Source organism: Pelmatolapia mariae, linkage group LG15 (genome assembly GCF_036321145.2).
Source record: "Pelmatolapia mariae isolate MD_Pm_ZW linkage group LG15, Pm_UMD_F_2, whole genome shotgun sequence".
In the NCBI taxonomy this organism is placed as follows: domain Eukaryota; kingdom Metazoa; phylum Chordata; class Actinopteri; order Cichliformes; family Cichlidae; genus Pelmatolapia; species Pelmatolapia mariae.
Genome location: NC_086240.1, coordinates 7003458 through 7025564, shown reverse-complemented (window position 1 = coordinate 7025564; position 22107 = coordinate 7003458). Strand labels below are relative to the sequence as shown.

General features: G+C 40.5%; 3 protein-coding genes across 11 annotated transcripts; 1 reads left to right on the top strand and 2 right to left on the bottom strand.

Moving 5' to 3' along the window:
• Positions 1 to 640: 640 nt before the first annotated feature.
• Positions 641 to 1802, bottom strand: LOC134643697 (centromere protein W-like). The gene is made up of 3 exons (XM_063496198.1): positions 1637 to 1802; positions 1443 to 1556; positions 641 to 799 (listed from the first exon to the last, which is right to left on the bottom strand). Exons 1-3 carry the CDS (start codon positions 1721 to 1723, stop codon positions 773 to 775), a joined length of 228 nt encoding a protein of 75 aa, XP_063352268.1. The 5' UTR covers positions 1724 to 1802; the 3' UTR covers positions 641 to 772.
• A 992-nt stretch (positions 1803 to 2794) lies between these two features.
• hddc2 (HD domain containing 2) lies at positions 2795 to 6097 on the top strand. 2 transcript variants are annotated; one of them, XM_063496056.1, is made up of 7 exons: positions 2795 to 2883; positions 3278 to 3399; positions 3649 to 3751; positions 3823 to 3891; positions 3969 to 4107; positions 4182 to 4371; positions 6014 to 6097. In XM_063496056.1, exons 1-6 carry the CDS (start codon positions 2806 to 2808, stop codon positions 4337 to 4339), a joined length of 669 nt encoding a protein of 222 aa, XP_063352126.1. In that variant the 5' UTR covers positions 2795 to 2805; the 3' UTR covers positions 4340 to 4371; positions 6014 to 6097. The 2 variants fall into 2 exon arrangements, with proteins under 2 accessions (XP_063352126.1, XP_063352125.1); XM_063496055.1 differs by lacking the exon at positions 6014 to 6097 and having other exon boundaries at positions 4182 to 4626.
• Positions 6098 to 6121: 24 nt separating this feature from the next.
• tpd52l1 (tpd52 like 1) lies at positions 6122 to 21993 on the bottom strand. 8 transcript variants are annotated; one of them, XM_063496046.1, is made up of 11 exons: positions 21840 to 21992; positions 19895 to 19993; positions 18564 to 18773; positions 16413 to 16433; positions 15142 to 15257; positions 14876 to 15024; positions 12694 to 12795; positions 10608 to 10622; positions 10025 to 10063; positions 9485 to 9545; positions 6125 to 7816 (listed from the first exon to the last, which is right to left on the bottom strand). In XM_063496046.1, exons 1-11 carry the CDS (start codon positions 21856 to 21858, stop codon positions 7694 to 7696), a joined length of 954 nt encoding a protein of 317 aa, XP_063352116.1. In that variant the 5' UTR covers positions 21859 to 21992; the 3' UTR covers positions 6125 to 7693. The 8 variants fall into 8 exon arrangements, with proteins under 8 accessions (XP_063352119.1, XP_063352118.1, XP_063352116.1 ...); XM_063496047.1 differs by lacking the exon at positions 21840 to 21992 and adding an exon at positions 21117 to 21817; XM_063496048.1 differs by lacking the exon at positions 16413 to 16433 and having other exon boundaries at positions 6123 to 7816; positions 21840 to 21993.
• Between the last annotated feature and the right edge of the window lie 114 nt (positions 21994 to 22107).

Below are 22107 nucleotides of genomic sequence, written 5' to 3'. Positions count from 1 at the left end.
TTGGGTGTTATGTAGGTGACTTTGACTTTGAACCCCCTCCCCCGCTACATCTGCTGTCAGGGTGCTGGTTGAGCAAACATGACACTCGTTTCATTAATAACTTAGCAGATGCTGTAAAAGAACAATCAAGCACTTTTACGACTTCAACCTTTTTTCTCACTATGAGGAACCCTGTAGTGACGTGGAACCAGCAGGATATCACTTCATCACACTAATACATGTAGTGTGAAGAAGTGAGGAATTTGAAGAGGCTGTGAATCATGGGATATGATGGGAGAACAAAACAGCATTTTAAGAGACTCGAGAGAGCTCATCTGCACACATACAGCTTTTTAAAACCTTATTTTGGGATCAAGTCAGTAAACTTAATCAGGTCTTATCAGGATTGACTGGTCCTTATATACATGCAGGTTTGATGAATCACTGGCCACTGAAATTTAACTACATTTACGTAGAGAGTTATTTAATTTGGCTTCCAAATAAATGCCCAAATAACTGCCTACAGGCACTTTCTAAAGGAATTTGCTCCCAAATTTTTTCAGACAAGAATAACAATTATTTTCTATATTTTAAATTATCATACATAAATTAGGCAGTGTAAAATTCATGAATGTTTAATACAGAACAATTAAAGGACAGCGTTTACTTGCACGAAAATACAATAAAAAAAACTCAAAAAAGGGATTTCAGATCAAAACAAGACATTAAAAATATGAAAGAATATTGCTACTGCCTTCCAAAATAATCTTAATTATGATCTTCACCGTCTTCATCATCCTCTCGCCTTTTTCAGTACTTTCTGTAAAGAAAGAATGGAAATTTTTTTGAGTGAGCTCAATTTGACACAACACTGAAATTTCTAACTTCTGTACAGTACGTTTAAAAATATCTTGAATAATATGAAGAAGAAGTGCCAGCACACTGAGGGAATAACATTAGGGCTGTTTTATGTAGTTTCAATTACAATGATTAAAAGAAAAACTTCATAATGTAACAAGATGATAGCTTTTATTATTTTACAGTAACAGAAACTACCTCGCGTCGATCAATTCTTTAAAAGCCTTTGAAATGCTAACATGTGATTTGAGTGAATGATTGTGTGTGCAGAGAAATAATATGTTTGTTTGTTTATTTTAATATTAAATAACGTGTTATTTCTGCTGTAAGGGCTGATTTATATATCAGTTATTCAATCAAGACCCCTCCAAAAAGGAAAAAAACGTAGTTTACTCTTTTACATTTAGTGCTTTACAGTTATATACAGTGATGGAAATATTTAAAATAATTAAATCTCTAATTTCAAGGTTGTTTAATTAAACGGAGAGACACAGAACCAAACGATTAATCGGGAATCAATAGATTAACTAATGACTAGTAAATCTCTAATCACTGGTTGATTAAATGATTGTGTTGTTGACGCAGTGCTGTGGACATAAACCAACCTTGGAGACTGCTCTGACGTGCTGAGCTCTGATCGTCGCGGATTTCTCCTCAAACGCTTTGGCCTTCGCCTCTTCAGCCAGGCTGTTCAGGAACAGCAGTGTCAGCAGTTCGATCTGAGCACACAAGAGCAAAAACCAGCTGTTATTTAGCGTCACTCATCTACCGGTCAGCTGCGGACAAAGCGATCGCCTACCATCGCCTCTGACGCCGGCCTCACGTTTATGTTGCCCTTCGCCTTCGTTTTAATTGTACTTTTCAGTCTGGGCGCTTTGTTCAACATGTCGATGAAGTTTCTCCGTGAAACAAAAAAGGCACACCCCACGAAAAACGTTTGTTTATGTTTTCTAATCTCCCGCTTGGTTGACTTCCGGTGTAGATTCTTCTTCGTGGTCTTATTAGCCGTTTACCTCTTTACTTGTTTCATCCGCGTCATCTAGAGTTTTGTACTCATTACTGCGCAAAGCAGTAAATGCTTTCGCACCTTGTATATTAACATACCAAAACATAAATAAATAAATAGATAAATAAATAAAACGGCAGAAGATTTAAGGGAAACATGAAAAAATATTTGGGTTGAAACTTAGATAAAAGTAAAAGTAACATGTCCATGCTGGAAATCTTATAATTTGATGTAGAGAACATTTTTACATTCAACAATAATAAAATAACACAAGAAAAATGAAGTTAAATACTTTTTTAAGTAAGTGAAAAGATTGACATAAAAATAATATATACAGGTCAGGAAACAGCAGCAAGAAGATATAACTTATAGATTTGTAAATGTGTGTAGAAAATTATGTCCTGACAGGTGTGTTCACCTGTCACAATTTATTTTTTTACCTCTACAAATTAGGTATCTTCTGTGTAAAAGCGCACAAATGTGGATACATTTTGAATAAAGAATCAAGCAAGGAAGCAAACAAACAATTAAAAGATATCATAAGAAATGAATCACTTTTCCACCAATTCTGGCATACAAATCAGCCCTTACAGCATAAGTAACACATTATTTAATAGGAAATAAACAAACAAAAGATGGAAAGGGTAAAGAAAAACAAACTAAGTGATAGCACTTTGAAGGTTCATCAATGTATTTCCTTTTTTAAAATGTTCTGCATAGATGTGCAAATGACATTATATAATATCCATAAATCTGCATAAACTCCTAAAACACAAACTGCAGGATTTTAAAGACCTGAATGTGTATTTCGAGGACAGGAGGAGAGGCAGTGCTTCCTGAATAAACAGATACAAGCGTCTCCTTCGACTCGGTATCTTTACGTTGTGTATGCTGCCATCCAGCGGCTGCTTTGCGCTATTACATCAGCAAACTCAGTCTTTCTGTATCCGGGTCGGCGGATCATGATGGCGGCCACCGCGGACAAAGCAGCCGGCATGAGTAAAATGCTGCAGTTTATGAAACTTATCGGACAACTGAAAGTGAGTTATTATAGACAGAGGACAAAGACATCTCTGTGTTGTTATTGTAGATGTGTACATGTGATATGTTCCTGCAGCTTCGTGTGTTTTTTTTGCCCAAATCCTTTAGTGTACAGTATTTCCCCACAACGGAAAACCAGAAAAATCTATCATCAGAAGCCAGAGATATATTATCTTTTAGGTCTGCTTACCTGCTTTACCTGTAAAAAAACAAAACAAAACAAAAATTTTCCTACTAAATATTCCTACTTGCACTCACGACGAGTTATCAAACACAGTGAAGTCAGTATCTGCACACAAAGTGTCCCATAAAACCCTGATGAACCAGTTATGAGACAGATATCTGCATGTGTGTCACTGATGGCTCATGAGCTGTGGCTGATATTACTCGCAGAGGGTGCCGCGGACCGGCTGGGTGTACAGGAATGTGAAGAAGCCGGAGAGTGTGTCCGACCACATGTACCGCATGGCCATGATGTCTCTGACCATCACTGACCCCACAGTGGACAGGGACAGGTGGGTCCCATACACCTGAAAATCTTTTTTTTAGACCATTATCTAAAAGGAAAGCTGAAAAACGTATAAATATGCCTCTTCTTATGTGCTCTGGGTCTCTTCCTGTTAAAAGGGACTTCTTCCTTTCCTCTGTCGCCATGTACTTGCTCGTAGGAGATCACAGGGAATTGTTGCTCTTCCATATTGCAAGGTTTTTTAGCTTGCAGTATAAAGGACCTTGAATGTTGTTGTGAACTTTTGTGTCTCCAGGTGCATAAAGCTGGCTCTGGTTCACGACATGGCAGAGTGCATTGTGGGAGACATCGCGCCATCAGATAACATCAGCAAAGCAGAGAAACACAGGAGAGAAGAGGTAAGTGACTTCATTATAAAGGAGGCGAATAATAAACTTGGCTGTAGTCTTAACTTCTCCTTGCCTTTCAGGAAGCGATGAAGCATCTAACGAGTCTTCTTCCGGAGGCTCTCAGACAGGAAATCTACGCACTGTGGGAAGTACGTCTCTGCAAACATGGCATTTGTTGCTTCCTGGCCATGTGCTTTATAAGCGGGATGCTTTGTCCTTTGTGCAGGAATATGAAACTCAGAGCAGCGCAGAGGCCCGGCTGGTGAAACAGTTTGACCAGCTGGAGATGATCCTGCAGGCGCACGAGTATGAGGAGCTGGAGGGAACACCAGGAAGACTGCAGGAGTTCTTTGACTCCACAGCCGGTACATCTCCAGCACGTCTATCGTAGCATTTACCCATTTTTCTACTCGCTCTGATCTTGCTGGGCTGTCTTTAGGTCGTTTCCACCACCCGGACGTTCTCCAGCTGGTCAGCTCTATGAACGAAGAGCGAGAAAGTCACATGACCAACACAGATGGCACAAGGACATCTGAGCGATCGCAGGCTGCTGATTCGGCGCCTGAACAAGACCACACAACGTCACACGCTTCCTGACTGTAACACGCACAGTGAACAGAACTTCTCAGGTAGACAGAGATGCTGGATTCAGACAAACTGTCTGTACAGGGACGCACAAGCTGTAATATTGTTTTTGTTTTGTCTAAATCACACCAGTTCATTGTTTTAGTCATTGTTTTATATGTTTTCAGTTTACACACATTATTGCGTATTTTAAACCTGCAAGACAAAGTTCAAAGCAAAGACTGGAGATTTTAAGTAGCAAATGACTTTTAAGGAACCGCTACGTTTGTTTTAGTTAATTACATATTATTTAGTAACGCCATTTCTTGATCTTGTGTTTGTGACAGCTTGTGTTTTTCGGTTATTTGATATACATGTACATCTTTAATGTTTATTACTTCAATGTGAATCAGGTATGAATCTAAAAAAGATGCCCTCACACTTGACTCCTGAAAGTAAACTTAGAGGCTTCAAAACCCAAGTTTGGCATCACATTTATAACTGTGGTGAGGGCCCTCATCTTAACTAATTTGGTGCTTTAAACTTTTCACCTGTGCTGGTGTGATTAGATCTGTGATTGGCTGAACAAATAAGGTGGTGGAGTAGGTCTGATATCAGTTATTGTCAAAGATCCCTTCAGACTGATCTCAGTCGTTCTGCATTTTTAAATTAGACAGAAATTATCTGCAAACCTTCCATAGTCTGAGACTGACTGGCGGATGCGACTGTTTGCAGACAGCTTGCCTCCTAAAAGGTGACGTGTGCAATCATCGTGCAATCAAGCAGTTGCGCGTATGCAACACCATCAAGCTTTGAGCAAGCATTTAATCACCTCAAGCTGCAGCTGGTTTAAGAAAATGAAAAAATCAATACCAGACACCGATTTCTTTATAGATGGAAGGAGGTTGTGGTCCTATTTTTATTCATGACTGAGCTCTTGGCTTGCTCTGAATTAGAAGGTAGCTTTGTCGAGCCAAGTGTGTCCAGTGATTTTCTTTTGAGCCGATTTAATATCAGTTTGCTCACCAAACGTTGTCTCGTTACGGTTGTGCACAACAACACATGAATTGAGCTGTGGTTTGGGTAAGGCCTTGAAGGGGACTGGCGGCGGCTCCCGGGCCTGGCAGATCCTGGCAGAAGTGAAAGAATTGAAAAATGGCAGGTAGGATGGGGCATGAAAACAACTTGCAGAACTGGGTGATCAAGAATTGGCAGTTCGTCTTGTAATCGGAAGGTTGCCGGTTCGAGCCCCGGCTCCGACAGTCTCGGTCGTTGTGTTCTTGGGCAAGACACTTCACCCGTTGCCTACTGGTAGGTGGTCAGAGGGCCCGGTGGCGCCAGTGTCTGTCAGCCTCTCCTCTGTCAGTGCGCCCCAGGGCAGCTGTGGCTACAATGTAGCTTGCCATCACCAGTGTGTGAATGGGTGGATGACTGAATGTAGTGTAAAGCGCTTTAGGGTCCTTAGGGACTAAGTAAAGCGCTATACAAGTACAGGCCATTTACCATTTATAGATAAGAACAGGAAGTGGCGTGTTTAGAGACGTGGTCCTGCTTCTGAAATTCAGATACTTTATGCAACAGTGTGGCTGCACCATTACATTGCAGCCCATAAATGATAGGTGTTTTAGAAACAATGCTTCAGATAAACTGTTATTTTAGTATGCTGCAGGTATTAATGTTTGTTCTTTTTTCCTCATGCTTTTCCAGAGTGCTGTTGAAACTGTAGAGTGACATCAGGTTTGGTTCAAACAACCTTTATTATACATACTAAAGTCATAAAAACAGTTATTGATCATTCACATACAGTGTTATTGTACATGATTGTCACAGTTATGTCTTTTTGTGTTTATGCTGTAAAGACATTTATTACATAAAAGGTTTATTGAAATCAATTTTCCAAAGACAGAACAGAAAGAGTTATTTTTAGTGAATCTGTTTCTGTTTATGGATTTTATTGAATGTATTTCAAGGGCAGAGCCAAGCATCTTCTCATGGGAGAGGACCAAAAACAAAAGTTTAACACATGAAAGAGAACGTAAAAACTACACAACACAAACGATTATTTACTGCAAATAATACAAAGACAAAGTAATGAGTTTGCCACACAGAGCAGATTTGAATAGTTGCGAAGATCATTCTCGTCGTTTACGGCACCAACATTTTTCAAAGTTATAGTGACACTGAATTCAATTTTTCAGCGTTAAAATGCTCGTTAAAATCTGAGCTCATGTAGTTTCACCACGTGCGTAACAGCATGCGCTGGATTAATGCGTCACATTTACAGCCAAGAATTGTGCTCCCGATGATACATCATGTCACACTGATGCTTTTTCACATATACACCACTGCTTCCTGTAGTTGCTCTCACAGTTTGCATTTAGATATTCAAACAGACCCCAGCTGCAACTCCCAGCTCACTGCGCCTCCCCAACCCCGTGTGTATATCAGTGCACTGAGTATATATCGTGAAATGCCGACAACAAAATGTTTTTAGATGCCACAGTGAAACCTGAGGAACTAGATCTTCTGTAGTAGTGTAAAATAATTTATACAAACATCACCCAGGATGTTCAGGTTGATCACAGTCACATTTTTACAGCATTAAGTAATAAAATGACTTAATTTTTTTAATCACAAACATATTTCTAGTAAAGATGTGAAACTGCTGTTTTGTGCTGTCCTAATAAAGAAAGGTAGCTGTTTTAAAACTCTCATACTGATGCGGTGTTGAACATCTACTGACACTTTTTCCACTCGTCTTAAATTTACATATCACATGGAGGAATCGGCCTCTTGTTTTGTGTCTGGGGAAACCCAGCTGTGATCTGACAGCCGAGTGAACTACATGAGCACAAATGTGCCAAAAAACGAAGAAGAAAGTACCAGCTCGATATGCGGGGTTTAGGTTCAGTCTGTCTCCTGGAGCTGATGTGTAATCTGCTCAGACTCGTTTCATGTCGTGTTTCAGGTCATTTAAGGCCTAACTGCTAGCTGCTCCTCCCCAACCGTATCTCATCAACATCTGTGGTGTAACGTGGTTAGGAAACCTCTGGAGGACAGATGGCATTCATCAAATCCACTAAAAACCCTTCAACACTATAAATAGAAGGAAAACATTATAGGCTCCTTGCTCTCATTAGTCCCCGTATCATGTGAGGTTTAGAGTTGATCTTTTAAAATAAAAGAAGACGACTGCTGCCTTAGGGGTCATTTTGGGTAAACGTAATTATTTAGGTTTTAAGACAATCCATATTCTGCAAAAGCGCCTTGACACTAAGGATCAAAAGGTGTTGTGCACTGTTTCAGTCAGAGCTTTGAGTTAAAGTGCTGCGACACATCGGCAGCGGAGTTCCCGTTTAAGCCCTGGCTCGTGGTCAGGGTGGAGCCTTAACACTGCCTCCCAGAGCTGTCCGTCAAGTTGTTGGTGGGCGTGTCCTGTGAGCTGGCGTGCGCTGCGGATGACAGGACATCCTCAAAGCTGCCCCCACTCCCAGTGCCGCCAACCTTTGTCTGGGACAAGAAACAGGCACAAAAGTGTCACTGAAGCTGTCATTCTTGTTCTGTGGTGCTGCAGAGTCGACTCAAGGTGGCAAACTTTTACAAAGACTGAAGCTGTCGGGCATTTGCAGGGCGTGTACATAGAAACAGGAGTCATTTCACCAGTTTTTGTTCCAACTTTGGCAACCACCAGAGCAGATTTCAAATCAAATAATCAACATGTGACTAAAGCACAGATATTCAACTTTGATTCAAGGAGTTTTACCAAAAGACGCCATTAACTGTTTAAGAATTTACATTTTCAGAGGCTCATAAAGTAACTGGACAAACTAACATAAATTTACATAACCCGTGAACATCACCACATCCTGCATAACTTTGCGATGCTCTGGCGGGCCTTTACTGCTGTTTGTGGGTCTCTCTGACTTCAGTTTTGTGTTTCATGACTAAAAAGCTGCTCTGCTGGGTTGAGATCAAAAACCATCCAGTTTCTTTGCCTTTTTGATGAGGTGTAACCAGTGGTTTGCACCTTATTGAAAACCTTCTTTATTTCCATTCATGAAGACATCTCTTTAACGTACACCTTGACAATAATACACCTGCTCTCCTCTTTGACAGTTGTTAAATGTTGTGAACTGGAGTCATGCACTTGAGTGGTTTCCTGTGGTGTTTCAGGCCTTTCGGTGTTGCTGTCAGTGCATTCATTCTTTTTACGACTGCACTGGACGGTTGATTTAGCTACTCTTCACGTTTCTGCTCTTTCTTTGATGGATTTGAGGGGGTTTTTTGTTCTTTTTTTTTTAGCATGTAGACGGCCTCTCTAACTTGTACTGACATGTCTTTGGGCCTCATATCTAAAATTATAGTGAAAAGCTATGAAATACAAATTCAACACTTTGAAACTTCAGATATTGTGTCTGCTTCGTTTGTCATTAAATAACGAGGGAACACGAGTCACCTAATTACAGAACCGCTTGTCAGTGAATTTTCCAGTTACTTTTCAGCCACTGTTTGTAATTCATGAACCGTTAATGCAGCTGTTTTATAAAGCCTCTTGAATTAAAGCTGAAAGTCTGCACTTCAATCACAGCTTTATTGTTTGATTTAAAATCCTCTGTGATGGTGTACAGCGGGAAAACTACAAAAATTGTGTCTTAGGCCACAAAGACACAAGTCATGTACCAAACTGATCATTTACATCACATTTAAACCATCCATACATGAATGAGTGAAAATGTGCTTTCAGTCAATTTGAAAACCAAAACTCTTAATATAAACCTCTCTGGTGATCTAGTCGGGTAAAAACTGTCAGATTCGCAGCTTACTAACCCATGAATGTTGCTTCCTAGTACACTCCTCTGGACTCTTAGGACTTGTTTTGGTATCACTATAAATGTCAGTAATCAGTGGGTTCCCTGTCAGAGTGTAGGCTCATAATTACACACTAATTATAGTACTTTGTTTTGTGCGTCAGTACTTAGAAGCAGCAACCTGACCAGCTTCTTTATGTGCAGCGTTCACATGAAATAGTTTTTAGTTTATCTTGAAAAACATTCAAAAGTGCCTTAAATGCCTCGGATTAAGTGAGACTACTTTTAAGGCAAACACACTCTGTTTGAGGCTTTTCACATGTTATCACTTTATAATGCTAAATCTCTCTCTCACACACACATGGTTTACCTTGATAGTGGAAACTGTGTTCTCAACTTTCTCTTCAAAAGACCTGAAGCTGGGAGAGTTTCTGTGAAAAAGGGGGGGGGGAAAGATTATTAACAAATAAACCACATTTTGCTGTTTTATCACATGATCACACAATTATTTGTGAAATCCTCTTCTGAAATGGAAGAAGCTACTTTTGGCAGCTCCCTTATTCAAAAAGGGGTCGCCACAGCGCATGTTTGATTTGTGAAATATTCTGAAATAACACAATGGGGTTTTTTTTTTTGGTACTGCAACACAAAAAAGTCAAAATGACCTGAAGAAATGAGCATGTGGAAAATACACACACCAGGTATTTTTCCAGGTGTGTCAGGGTCAGAGTGCCCTTAACTAAATACAAAGCAGTGCAAGCATCGCATTAACTCTTCATGACTGCACAGGATTTTTTTTGTGTTAATACACAAAAACCTCAAATCTTAAATGATCATCTCACATATAAACATCTCTCTCTCTCTCACTCACACACACACACAGACACGCACAAAAGCACAGAGTGGTTACCTCATGGCAGGCATGCTCATAGAGTGTTTGATAGAGTAACTGTCCCCGGAGAGCGTGGTGAGAGAAGAGTTAATGATTAACACAGGTTGCACGCACTCACCAAACCAGAAACAAAGCCAAGAGTCAGAGCAGTGCTTAGCTGTTCTGTTCTGATGCTGTGCATGTGCAGAGTGTGACACAGGATTACGTACAGGAAAGCAGTTACATGTCAAAAGATATGCAAGCAAGGAATTAGCAGCAGCCACGCCAGAGTTTCTCATGTATTTTCATTAATCTCTCTTCAATAGATTTATTAAATAAAGCTATTAATTTAAAAGTGAAAAATCCAATGTGGTCCTAAATTTGTTTTTTATTAGCTTAGCTTTAGCACTCTCTGCACACAGGGAAGTGCAGCCACTCATGTGACTCAGGAAGACAGTTTCTCTCCCTGAAAACAAAACTGATGATGTGATTCTGGGCTCAGACCAGAAGCTGACTGAGTCCATACTGTGCTGTCCAGTTAGTGCTATCAGCTGATCTGACTGAGATCTACTCACTGCAACAGACTCCTTACTTTGATAAAATCTACTGTGTGGCTCCTTACCCTATGGAGTTGGATCTTAGGAAGCATGAAAAAAGACGGAAAAACATTTTAGGATACTTGGACAAGCCGATGTCAGCATTACAGTCACACTCTGTCAAATTCACTTTACCGAACATTAATATCAATACAAAACTATTTAACTACAAAAGGCAAACTGCCACTACTACACTTATTTTAGGTAACACAAGTAACCAACTCTTTGAAACTCGACTCTTAAAACATGTGTAAACAATCTGTGTTAGAAGAAGAAAACAGAAGAAGAACAAGGGAAACAGTGTCACAGTGACTGGAAACCCAGCCGTGGAACTCAGTAGACAAACAACAGTGTAAATCATCTTTGTAACTGTTACTGACTGACTTGATTTGACAGTTTGTTTTCTATTAATCTACCTGCAACGTGATTTTCTGTAGGTTGTGGGTTGCTTTTCTTGGCGTCATTGGTCAGTGTTAATTGCATGTTATACCAGACAGGCAGCTCCTATTCATATTTGCATGAACATTTTGTGGCACATCCAGTATTTATAGTTCATTTCTAAATGTTGCAAGTTAAACCTTTCAACATTTTTTTGTTGATCATAAAATAACAATTATGAGATAGATAGATAGATAGATAGATAGATAGATTTCCACAGCAAAAATATTCAAATAAGTTCATGCCCACACAAACCAAACCTGTGTAAAGTGTGAGAACATACCTTCGTGGGAACAGTAACTCTAGACCAAACATGCTGGAATATACCAAAGATAATAAGTTGTTGCTTTTCTGCAATTGATATCCTCAAAAAAAGGATACATTAAATTACACAGGGAAGTACTGAAAGTATAGTATAATTTTAATTGTATAATTAGAATAGTATAAAAAGTATATTAGTATTGGTATAGAATAATTAAGTGTAATTGTGCTTCCACTTAAAGCCAAAGAAAGCCAAACTGTCTGCAGAAAAGACTTCTGATTGATTTCACCACTATTACATTATTAATATGAACTATTATTATTATGAAGCACTATCAACATGGGCCTGATGACATATTGTGGTGTCCTCACTGAGCTTTTGGTTCCTAACTTTCAAAAGCTTTTTTTGTTTTCACCTGCACATCCTGGAAATACTTTCTGCATCACCAATGCGCTGTCACGCAGTCATCTGTGCACATTTAACACAGGGACACATGCTTTCCTGCAAAACACCCCAACATTGTGTGTGTGTATCCGTCTCTCAAATAGAGCAATGCAGACTGTCAGCTCAACAACAAGAGAAAGTGACCGAGGGAGACAGCCGCTGCCTCGAGCCCTTTGACTCAGAAAGCAGCTTAGTGCGTCTTACATAATCTGATGCTACCTTGAACCGTTTAGACCAAGAGTCAAAACTCTGCTGTCTGAGACACAGAGATGGGTAGCACAGATAGAAAGTGTCACTGAGCTGGGTAAAAGTGGAGGCGCACGCGGGGCAGATGGGTTAAACAGGAATGCCTGTGTTAGTTACACAGATGAGCCGATAATGTAGCTTTAAGATGAGCAAGTGGCTGCAACAGGCACGTTTAAATGGTATCTTTTGTGAGCTATAAGCACACATGAACAACATTTAAAGACTGAATGGCACGCGAGTGAAAAAGTTCAAAGACTAAAGCAATTAATGGGATCAATGCATGTGTTTAGACAAAGGAAGCCTGGTTTAATACAAGATGCTCTTGACCTGTCATCAGAACTACTAACACAGCTTTTATGAAGATAAAATCCACCTTTAGATAAACAATGACTGAAAACCTTCACAAACAAGGGCTTCGATTCATTAGCACATATTCCTTTGCAGAAGGACGACATTTTTAATACACTATTTGGCAAACATGCTTCACTGAAGAGGCAAGATGACTTTAGACATTTGAAACCGTTTATCTAATCTATGTTTAAAACCGTTTGCAGATCGGGTGTCACAGAAGGCAACGCCATGTGTCCACAGAACAACCAAATTTATTGGGTGACTGTGCCCACACGGTTTGCATACAACTACTGTCACTGTTAAAGCTGTTTGGCAAGTGTGAAGCAGGAAATTCAAGTCTGTTCAGTGAACATGCGACCATCAGTCTGTACCTCATATCTCCAATCTTCCTGGTGATGGTGCTGCCGAGCGTGCTGAAGGCTGCCGAGGTTCTCTGTCCCGCTGTGGAAAGCGTCTCTGATGTCTTCTTGTAGCTGCCAAAACCCCCCAAAACAAAACACACAAAGGTGCGTGCAGTGAAAGATAAAGACGCATACACAACACAGGCTTGTTCGGAGAAAACAAAAGCATGAACATGCTGTAATTAAAACTTGCACTACTGAGTTTTTACAGGAGCAATTGGAATGAGTCACAGTGCATGTTGGGTGATTCTTTTAGCTGATAATTCATGTGTGCAATAATTTTTACAAAGCATCACTTCAATCACTGGTAATAAAAATAACCATCTAGCTTATTTTGAAATTATTTGTTAGCATTTTAATAATCACTGACAATGATGTGGTTTCACTTTTAACAGTCAAGCCTTTTAACTAAAAAAAAAAAACTATTATAAATTATCTGCTTCACATTTGGTAAGTAAAAAGGTGAACACATCACTTTAAGGCCCTACTTTGCTTTTTTGGATTGTAGAAATTTGACATGAATTTATGTTGGGCCTGTTTGCATCCAGATCATCTATCACAGCTTCTCGCATGTCTGTGTTGCCCAGTTTCTCTAAGACCACACATTGCTGTGGTCACCCTGGTTCATTATAGATGAGGATGGAGTCTGTGTGTAAGGTGATCTTCGGTGAAAAGTGTAACTGGATAAGAAAGCTGGCCTTCAGAGACTATCCTCTTGCTCTTCTTCGTCTCTTGTTGTCTGGATAAAAGCTCAGTGCTGACCATCTGATCAGGAAATTTGATTGTTTCTCTGGAGACAGAGACACTAAAAGATCTTACAGAAACAACATTTTGGAGATGAGAAGATGGCTCTTTAGCTTAGTATTCCCAACAAGAGACTTGCCAAGTATCTTTGGAGCTAACTATTATCACCTGGTCTTGTACAGATAAATGAAAAATTAAAAGGAAAACCCAACACAATAGTATTTGGGTTCCTGGTAAGGTGTTAGGTTAACACATGCTGCCAGAACAGCTTCAGTGTGTCCTAGCATGTCTCTGAAGGACGCAGTGTAACAAGCACTGGATTCACATGAGATGTGGTGACTGGGCACGATTCACTACTTTTCATTTTCTCCAACCATCTGGATGTCATCTTTGAAAAAAAAAAACCCCACTCCTTTTGAGATAGAAATGTAGGATCACTGGGTAAATTTGATCACTTTGCACTTAACTGCTAAACCATCATCTGTTTTTCCATCCGTTAACTATCCCTGCTTGTCCTACAAGCCTGAGTCGATCGCAGTGCCATGCATGCAGAGCATTACAGAACCACCAGATCTTCTTACCATGGAGGTCGAGGCTTTCTGTTTTCCTTTTAATTTGTCACCCTCTGAAATTTTTTGGAAAGAACAGAAAACCAGCAGATTTCCCAAAACTCCAAACTATTCCTATTAATCTTTAAATAAGATCAAGTCCTGCAGATCTACATGAGCATCAAAGCCCCGGTAAAATCAAACCTTAAACCTGCAGGGCTGCACGTTTTGTACCATTTCATTCACTATTAGGTTGGTAGATAGTTGTACACTTTTTAAAGCACACAGTTTGAAATCAATATTTCTTTAAGGGAATTTTTTTTTAGAAATACACCGACAGCTTCTTTTTTAAAAAAAAGAGAAGTACACAAACAATAAATGTTTCCTGTTACAGGTAGGGAAGTGACATTTACAAGAAAATCATAGTACAGTACAATGACTTCCAGCTGCTAAAGGGAACATGTACTACTAATTGTGCACTAAGGACAACCATAGCCTTCAGCACTGGGTGATATGTTTTGATCAGGTTTATGGTGTCTGTTACAGTGAGCACAACAAAGATAACAAATCACACACATGCTGTGCAGCCAGGAGCAGAACATTATGTTTTTTTAATTAGCTTTTTGATATCTGGCACTCATTTTGGATAGTCGATGCTGGCTGTTAAGAAGAGAGAAACCTGCTCTTTGTGTGATTACTTTGAGTGTGTCCTATGAAGGGCATCAGTGTTTACAGCCAACATAAAAGCCATTCTGCCGTGTACACTTCGAAACACACACCTTATTAAGCACACAAATTCTTTCTTTGTTTCTTAGTTGTGTGATGTAGCCTCTCTCTCTCACACACACACTGTAACTTACGCTACTGAGCTCTGCATGTCGTGCCAGCCTCTGCTGAAGTTGGTTTTGAGCTCGCTCAGAGGAGTGATGCCCAGTTTCTGTTTGAGCTCTGCATGCTGCTTCTCTTTGGAAGACAAAACCTGCCTCAGTGTGCCGATCTCCTCTTCCAGCTGGACACGCACAGAAAGACAAAGAGCTTCTAAAGTGACTTCATAGACCGAGATAAAAAAGTCATCATTCTAATGCTAAAGATCCATTTGTGTTCTTGTGTGTGTGTGTGTGTTTACTTTAGCTAACTCTTGCTGAATCTCCTCCCTCTCTTCCTCCGTCATGGAGGCGCTCAGGTTGACCTCTGACACCAAGTCTTCATCAGCCTCTCTCAGTGGCTCTGAGTCTAGAAAACCTGTGTGAAACACACACAAAGGCACCATAAATGCACTTTAGTGTGTCCATGTGTGACCTTAAAACTGACGACACCCTAATGACAAGGTGTGAATTCAACATTTCAAGGTGATACTTATGTTTAAAATCTGGTCTCTGACCACCAGGAAATCTGTACTTGGTGCCGATTTATTTCCTGGTATTGTTACTTGTTTTGTTGCCATCGTGTATTTTTAAATGAGCCATGTCAGAGACAATCTGGCATCCATGCCTCATTCTGCCTTTTTCTGCTTATTGTTTACTCTGACTCTGCTTTTTCCACGTTTTCTGTGTCTGTCTCCATCTCTGATCGTGTCTCTGACAGTTATGTAATCTGTGGCTGCAGCCTGTAGTGCTCTAATCTGGCTTAACTGATGTGGATTATCGTGCTTAAACTCTGCTGACCAACACCACAGGCAAACACAAACACTAACGCACACTCAAAGAAGATGGGTTGAGATTTCGGGGAGGAGAGCAAATTTTAAGTTGCAGTGATTGATTTTTAGTTTTGTAGCAAATGAAAAACATGCGCATGGGGAAAAGCGTTGAATTGAGATTAAAGACATTATATAAAACCTCCGCTTGTTTACAACAGCAGCATCGCAGCCGTCTGCCCAACTTACAAGCTATAAGAAATGAAATATGATTAGACAGGACAGGTTTATATGATAAAAAATTTTCTGTCAGATTCTGCCTCCAACAGAAATATTTACAGTGATTTCCTGTGAACAGCATGACGCTGACAGAACACACACATACTTCAGATGCACAAACAGAATGAAACAACTACAGTAAATGACGCTTTCTGATTAGCAATGTTTATTTACCTTTTTATTCTATTGAAATAATAGTTGCAGAGAGGTGCAAAGACCCAAAATAAAGCATGAGCTGAAGGTGAACTCGTTTAGACTATTTTAGTATGATCCATCTCATACTGTTGCACCATTTCCTTTTATGATATTTGTAAAGGGCTTAACAGCAGCACACAGTACCAGGAAACAGCAGGAGGGCAGTGTACACACAACGCAAGAAAGGTAAATACACGCAAGCCGTGTGTCAATGAGCACTTAAAGTTATCCCTTTAAATGCTGACTCAGACGCCATTTCGACAGGATGGAAGTAAAACGTTTTCACGTACCTGCGGTGAGGTGTCCCCTCTCTTGATGTGGCCGCATTATAAGACAGGTGAGGGGACAGTGAGGTTAGTAAAGACTAATGTACTGCACTGTGTCGCCACTCTCCACTGACTGTAGTGGCTACTTTAACATATCAGCAGTTCAGTTCTTTGAAAACTAAGGTTAAAGGGGACACAGCAGCAGCTCATGCAGCAAACTCACACACAAAAACAGCGTACAGCACGAAACTCAAGCACAGCTTGCAGCAGTTCAGTCCATTGCAGGTCTTTCTATAGTAAAGAGCTTTTTCTGCTAACATTACACAGCAGGAGGACAATGAGATTTTAAACCCCTGCGGTTTCAATAGAAGCCTTTCATGTCTGTCTTAAGTGCACTCAGAAAGCAGTGTCCCTGTTTACACAGCCAGGAGAAGACCTTAAATAGCCAGGCAGAGCCCTGGTTTAGATATTTTCTACCAGAGTTGGTAAAGCTTGGGAAACAATACACTACACAACACAACACACCATCTCTGCTGACGTTAGTCTGCAAGGTTCAGATTATGTTTTCTTTTCAATGTGCTTTTGAATATAAAGGTAAAAACCAGTGCAAGGTAGCTATGATTGACCACATTTGAGTGCTGTTCTTTACTTGTTAGCTGATGATTTTTGCGATTTTTTTGTGGCTAACCTTGATTTCCTTTTAGCTAACTTTTTTTAAGACCTAAGCTATGTCTGTCTGTCCAAAACCTTTGAGGTCCACCAAAATATTGCTTTAGCTAAGAAAAACCCTGGTTAAGAGTAGTTATAAGGCATCTTATGCCTTTATTTGACAGTGAAATATAGATAAGAGTGAAAGGGGAATAACCTGCAGAAAAGTTAATGTTCCTTGGGTAAAATCAAACAGATAGACATTGAAAACAAGATTCAGTGTAAGATCAGGGACTGACAATCTCAATTTCCCAGGTCTTCATACAGGTCTAGAGACCAGTTGGGGATCCTCTAACAAGCAGTGGTTGCAAAGGAAAAATGTGTATTCTCTGGCTGGCTGGCAAGTGGTTGCTGGCAGTCGATAGCAAGAAACTGGTTGCAAAGAAACGGTGCTGCTGCAGTAGAGGCGATGATTGGTCGCCTTCAAAGTAAAAGTTTTGCGATAATACACAGCATTTGATTTCTCCATGTCTAATTGCTGTCACACTTTTTCAAATTTTGCTGAAGCTCGGTGGTTTGTTAGCAAGTGTTTGCAGGCAAGTCTGTGTCTTCCATGCAAACTACAGTGGACGGTGACAACCTGCTAGTGACAAAAGCAATCACAAGCAAGTTTTAGCTGTGGGACGTTCTCTGTGACTGACTTCACCTGGCAACAGCAACCAGTTCAGGAATACACGTTTCCCTAGCAACCAGAGGTTGCCAGGTGTCAAAAACTGGTCTCTAGGCCCGTGTGACTGAGACTTTTTAATTAAACAGGAGCAGTGGGCCACTAGAAATCTGCAGGCAACATCTAACAACGAGAAGATTAAACTTTGTGAAAAGTTACAATGCTAATTTCATGTTGTTTTTATAATACTTTAAATATATACAATATACAACAACCATTTTTTAAAAACCATGTTCTACAACAAAAAAAACTTTTGATTGAACACTTAACATATTGTAGACTCTTGGTAACAGAAAGAAAATAAATTCCCCAAAAATTTGCAGGAATTTGGATTTATTAAATTTATCTGATTGGTTAATTGTTTGATTGCATTTTCCTTGTTGCTGCTGTTAGGCTGAGTGTGGTCTATATTTGAGACTAAATGCAAACTGTATTGAATACAGTGGGGTCTGTGTGTTTGCTTTTCATTTATAACCGCTAGGGATACATCCCATGTGAAATTCTAGATGGATATTATGTTAACGTGACACAAGTGATAAACAACAGTCACTGCCACCTCTGAGTGCATTCTCATTTGAGGACACCACAAAATTCATGTATCGGCAGATACAAACATTCAATCGTTAATGAGATAAAAGATTGAATTTAGTTTTTAATGGCTTTGTTACAGATCAGATTGCCTGATGCTTACCATGTTGCTTGTGCCAACAGAAGCCCTAAGGGTAGCTGTAGGTTTAAATGTTCAGCCAAAGTGAACGACTGATCTAATCTACAGGCTCTATATCTACATCCCTTGTCACCTGTGCTGTCCAGCTGCATATCCCAAGCGGTGGACGTGGCCCAGGTGTCAGACACTGATGTGTGACCCCACCGGCTGTCCCCTGAGGGTGAAGTTTTACCCCATTCTGTCAGGTTTTCCCCATTTTGGACGACGGAGGCCAAACCTTCCCCATATGAGCTTCTCCTAAGGGACTCCTCATCAGAGGGGTAAAACTTACCCTGATTCAAACCTGAGCAAAGTCACAGTTTAAAACATGTTCAGTACCTGAGGAAAACACAATTTTTAATTTTGCAAGCAATTAGTTCTTATTTAATATTTTAGCTTAAGGAAGGGGGAAAAAAGGCAAAAGTGGGAAAGCTCACAGGCTGTGAAACTGCCTGTGAGCATACAGGAAGTTCCTGCAGACAGAACAGAGTGCTTACTGGTTTAAGGGAAACACAGGAATGTGAGTAATTTCATACTAAGGAAATCATCCTATCAGTCAGCAAAATCTCATATAACTGCCAACGTTTTTTGCCAGTGCTTTTACGTATACAGTATATCCCTCAAATGGTTTGCACTATAACAGAAATGCATTTTCTTCCAAAACTAATGAAAGACGTCAAAACTTCACCCAGCAGACACAATGTTAGCATTTACAAGGTTTCATAAAACCTATGCAGGCTTTTTAAAGGAGACAGCTGCATGTGGTGGAAGAAAACACAACTGGTGAGAGCTGAGAGTGTTAAATGAAACGGTAACGTCGTGTACTGCGATACCGAAACAATCCACCGAAGATGTTAAAATGCACTGCAGGGCTGAGGTGGGCCATAATTTTCTGTAGCTATGAGCAAAAACCTGTCATATTACACGTAGCATATATTTTTCTGTTCTATTGCAGAGACATTTCGTGTGGTTTAAATACATTCCCACATATACATTCATATTTCAGGTCTTTGAAAAAATAGATTATTTGTGATTTAACAGGTATCATGCACTCAAATCAGCCTGATCACTGCAGCTTTGGGTAAAGTTATATCAAATTCAGTGAAAGGAATGACTTTCCCTTCAATTTAAGGAATAAAATTCCAATCTTTTTGTCTTTTTACTTGTTGGTTTATTCACGCAGACCAAACTCACTCATCTGACTGTTCATTAAATCAACACTGAATAACAGAAGGGCAATAAGTGCTCCACTAATTCCTATAGATAGGCACCTTTAAACATTCTGCACTTTTACTGTAACGGCATCACAATCAGCGATGCTTCAGCATTGCTCAGAGCACCACTGCATGACGTGGTTTTATGCTTTTTGTGATTCATGGTGGATTTACGGGTTTCTTTTGTTTTACTGGGAGAGTTGAGTCTTACCCTGCTCTCCCTCGTGTATGGCTGAATCAACCCATTCCTCTCCGGGGCCCATGCTGCCCCAGTCCACCACTGATCCACTCAGAACACTAGAGTACATCTCTGCAGCGGAGCAAGGCAGCAGGGTGAGGGGACACAAGAAATCCGGTTATACATGCAAACATGGAGACTTCTCCTCCCTGACAGCTGTAGTTAGGCCCAGCTCAGTGCAGGAACAGGAAACCTGACTTCTGACCCTCTGTGCCACTGATATTAACTTCTCCGAGCTCTTTAAACAGGATGTAGCTCCTTCTTATTATTTAGAGACCCAGACCAAGAAGAAATCAGTGCCACAGAGGGTTCACAACGGGATCTTGTATAACTTTGAAACAATCCAGAAAGAATATCTGAAGCTATTAGGCAATGCAAGCTCCCTTCTTGCAGATGAAATCTCATTACACCACACTCCAGCACTACAGGAGGAAGTTGGCCAGGATAAGGCCAGTTTCACTTACAATATGTCCCTCTGGTTCCACATTTTGACAATGAGGCAAAGCTGACTGGCAAAAACAGTTTTTCCAGGGAAGAAAAAGATCACGCACTTGGGTGGAAAAACACTGAGCATACATTTTTATCTAAAAAGCATGTTTTATGGTAATAAAGAAGAATAATTTCCTCAGAGGTGGGTCTAATACAGCAACATGTGTGATTTTAGTCACTCAAAGCAGGTCATAACAGACTGTGAGGGTCTTTTAGCACTAACACTGATTTATGTCATAGGGTGCTCAGAAGAAAATTGTCTCATTCTTTACTGTCCATTCTGTGTGTCTCCTCCCTCCCCCTGCTTTTTTGTGGGGGTGAAATACCTTTGGTCACAAGATTACCATTCGGCCCAGCGGTCATGTGGCTATGCTAAATCAGAGGCATGGGGATGGTCATACGGCTGAAAAAATTAATTAAAGCTGGCAAACAGTAGATACTGCACATAACATATACAGCAGTTAACACTTAAAAAAATCCCTGTTCCAGACATTACAGCTGCTTGTACATGGGTAACCAAAAACGGATCAGCTCACACATTATAAGTATTGCTTTATAATCACAAATAAGTTGATTATAAAGTTCATATTCCCATATCAGAGTCTTTTTTTTCCCTTTTTCCTCCCTCTCTAAGCCTTTCAGACTTCCTGTTAGCTGTAACAGGTAGCTATTTAGAACCAGACCGCAAAGGAATGCAATTACCTACCTGAATAAGCAATCCTTTATATCCCACTGACTGCACACAAGCGGAGCTACTGCTCGAGCTCCAGCTTTCATTTTCACAATTCATTTGGTCTGAGCAGTCAGTCAACGTTATTTATCTATAGCTTGGAGTCACTCTGTACTCTAAAAACAACACAGATTCTTTGCACTGCTGTAGAAAACGAAAGCAATGCGTCTTCTGTAAGGACTTCTGCAGCAGTGATTTTTCCTCCTGCAGCACCTGCAGCAGACCAAAGCGCAAAGGTAGTGGACAGGGGAAGGATGGAGGGGGGCTAAGCCAATTCCTGAGGTGAATAGAAAGCATTCTGGCTTTGCAGAACTTCCACAAATAGCCTGAAAGTCACCACATAGAGGGGGTAAACAGTAGCCAGCCCAGGATTTGGTCAGGAGTTTCCATGTCGTCTTACAGTGTGCGTGCGTGTGCCTGAAGCTTCTTAACTGTTGCACTGCTTCTTAAAAACGCAGCTCCCTCCACAAACAGTCTTTACACTGAAGGCCCCATGCAGCAACAGATGAAGCTGACATAAGCAGCAGCAGATGCTCCGCTTTATACACTTTTTTTCTCTTCTCCATTCCCACACCGACGTCAAAACAGTGGCGCGTGCAACACTCAAGTTCAGCTCATTATCAGATCAACTGGAAACAAAAAGTAACGCTGCGGATTCAGTTATCCCGGTCTGAGAGGTAAGAAACGGCACTCACTCACCTTGCTGCCTGGTTTCCATGAGCGACGCACAGGTGAGCTTCACAACAAATAATAATTTTAAAAAAAAAAAACGCGCTCTGAGTCACACAAGGATCGGCCGCACGCGCAGCTGCACCGCTCCTCGGGTCAGTCCGTGTGTCAAGTTTTCTTGGATGTCACGAGCTGGGCCAGTTCCCGGGCGGAGCCTGCAGCACGAGCCAATGAGCGCGCGCAGTTTTAATGTAGTTAATTTGCTCCGTGCACAGGAAGCTGCGCTCGGTGGACACAA

Coding starts and splice junctions, on each gene's coding strand:
- LOC134643697 (XM_063496198.1), bottom strand. CDS start 1,723: ATGTTGAACAAAGCGCCCAGACTGAAAAGTACAATTAAAACGAAGGCG. Junction 1,557..1,636: donor GGCCGGCGTCAGAGGCGATG/GTAGGCGATCGC, acceptor TTGTGTGCTCAG/ATCGAACTGCTGACACTGCT. Junction 800..1,442: donor ACGTCAGAGCAGTCTCCAAG/GTTGGTTTATGT, acceptor CTTTCTTTACAG/AAAGTACTGAAAAAGGCGAG.
- hddc2 (XM_063496056.1), top strand. CDS start 2,806: ATGATGGCGGCCACCGCGGACAAAGCAGCCGGCATGAGTAAAATGCTG. Junction 3,752..3,822: donor AGAAACACAGGAGAGAAGAG/GTAAGTGACTTC, acceptor CTTGCCTTTCAG/GAAGCGATGAAGCATCTAAC. Junction 4,108..4,181: donor GTTCTTTGACTCCACAGCCG/GTACATCTCCAG, acceptor GGCTGTCTTTAG/GTCGTTTCCACCACCCGGAC.
- tpd52l1 (XM_063496046.1), bottom strand. Junction 15,258..16,412: donor GAGGGGACACCTCACCGCAG/GTACGTGAAAAC, acceptor TGTTTCACACAG/GTTTTCTAGACTCAGAGCCA. Junction 7,817..9,484: donor ACACAGTTTCCACTATCAAG/GTAAACCATGTG, acceptor TTCTTGTCCCAG/ACAAAGGTTGGCGGCACTGG.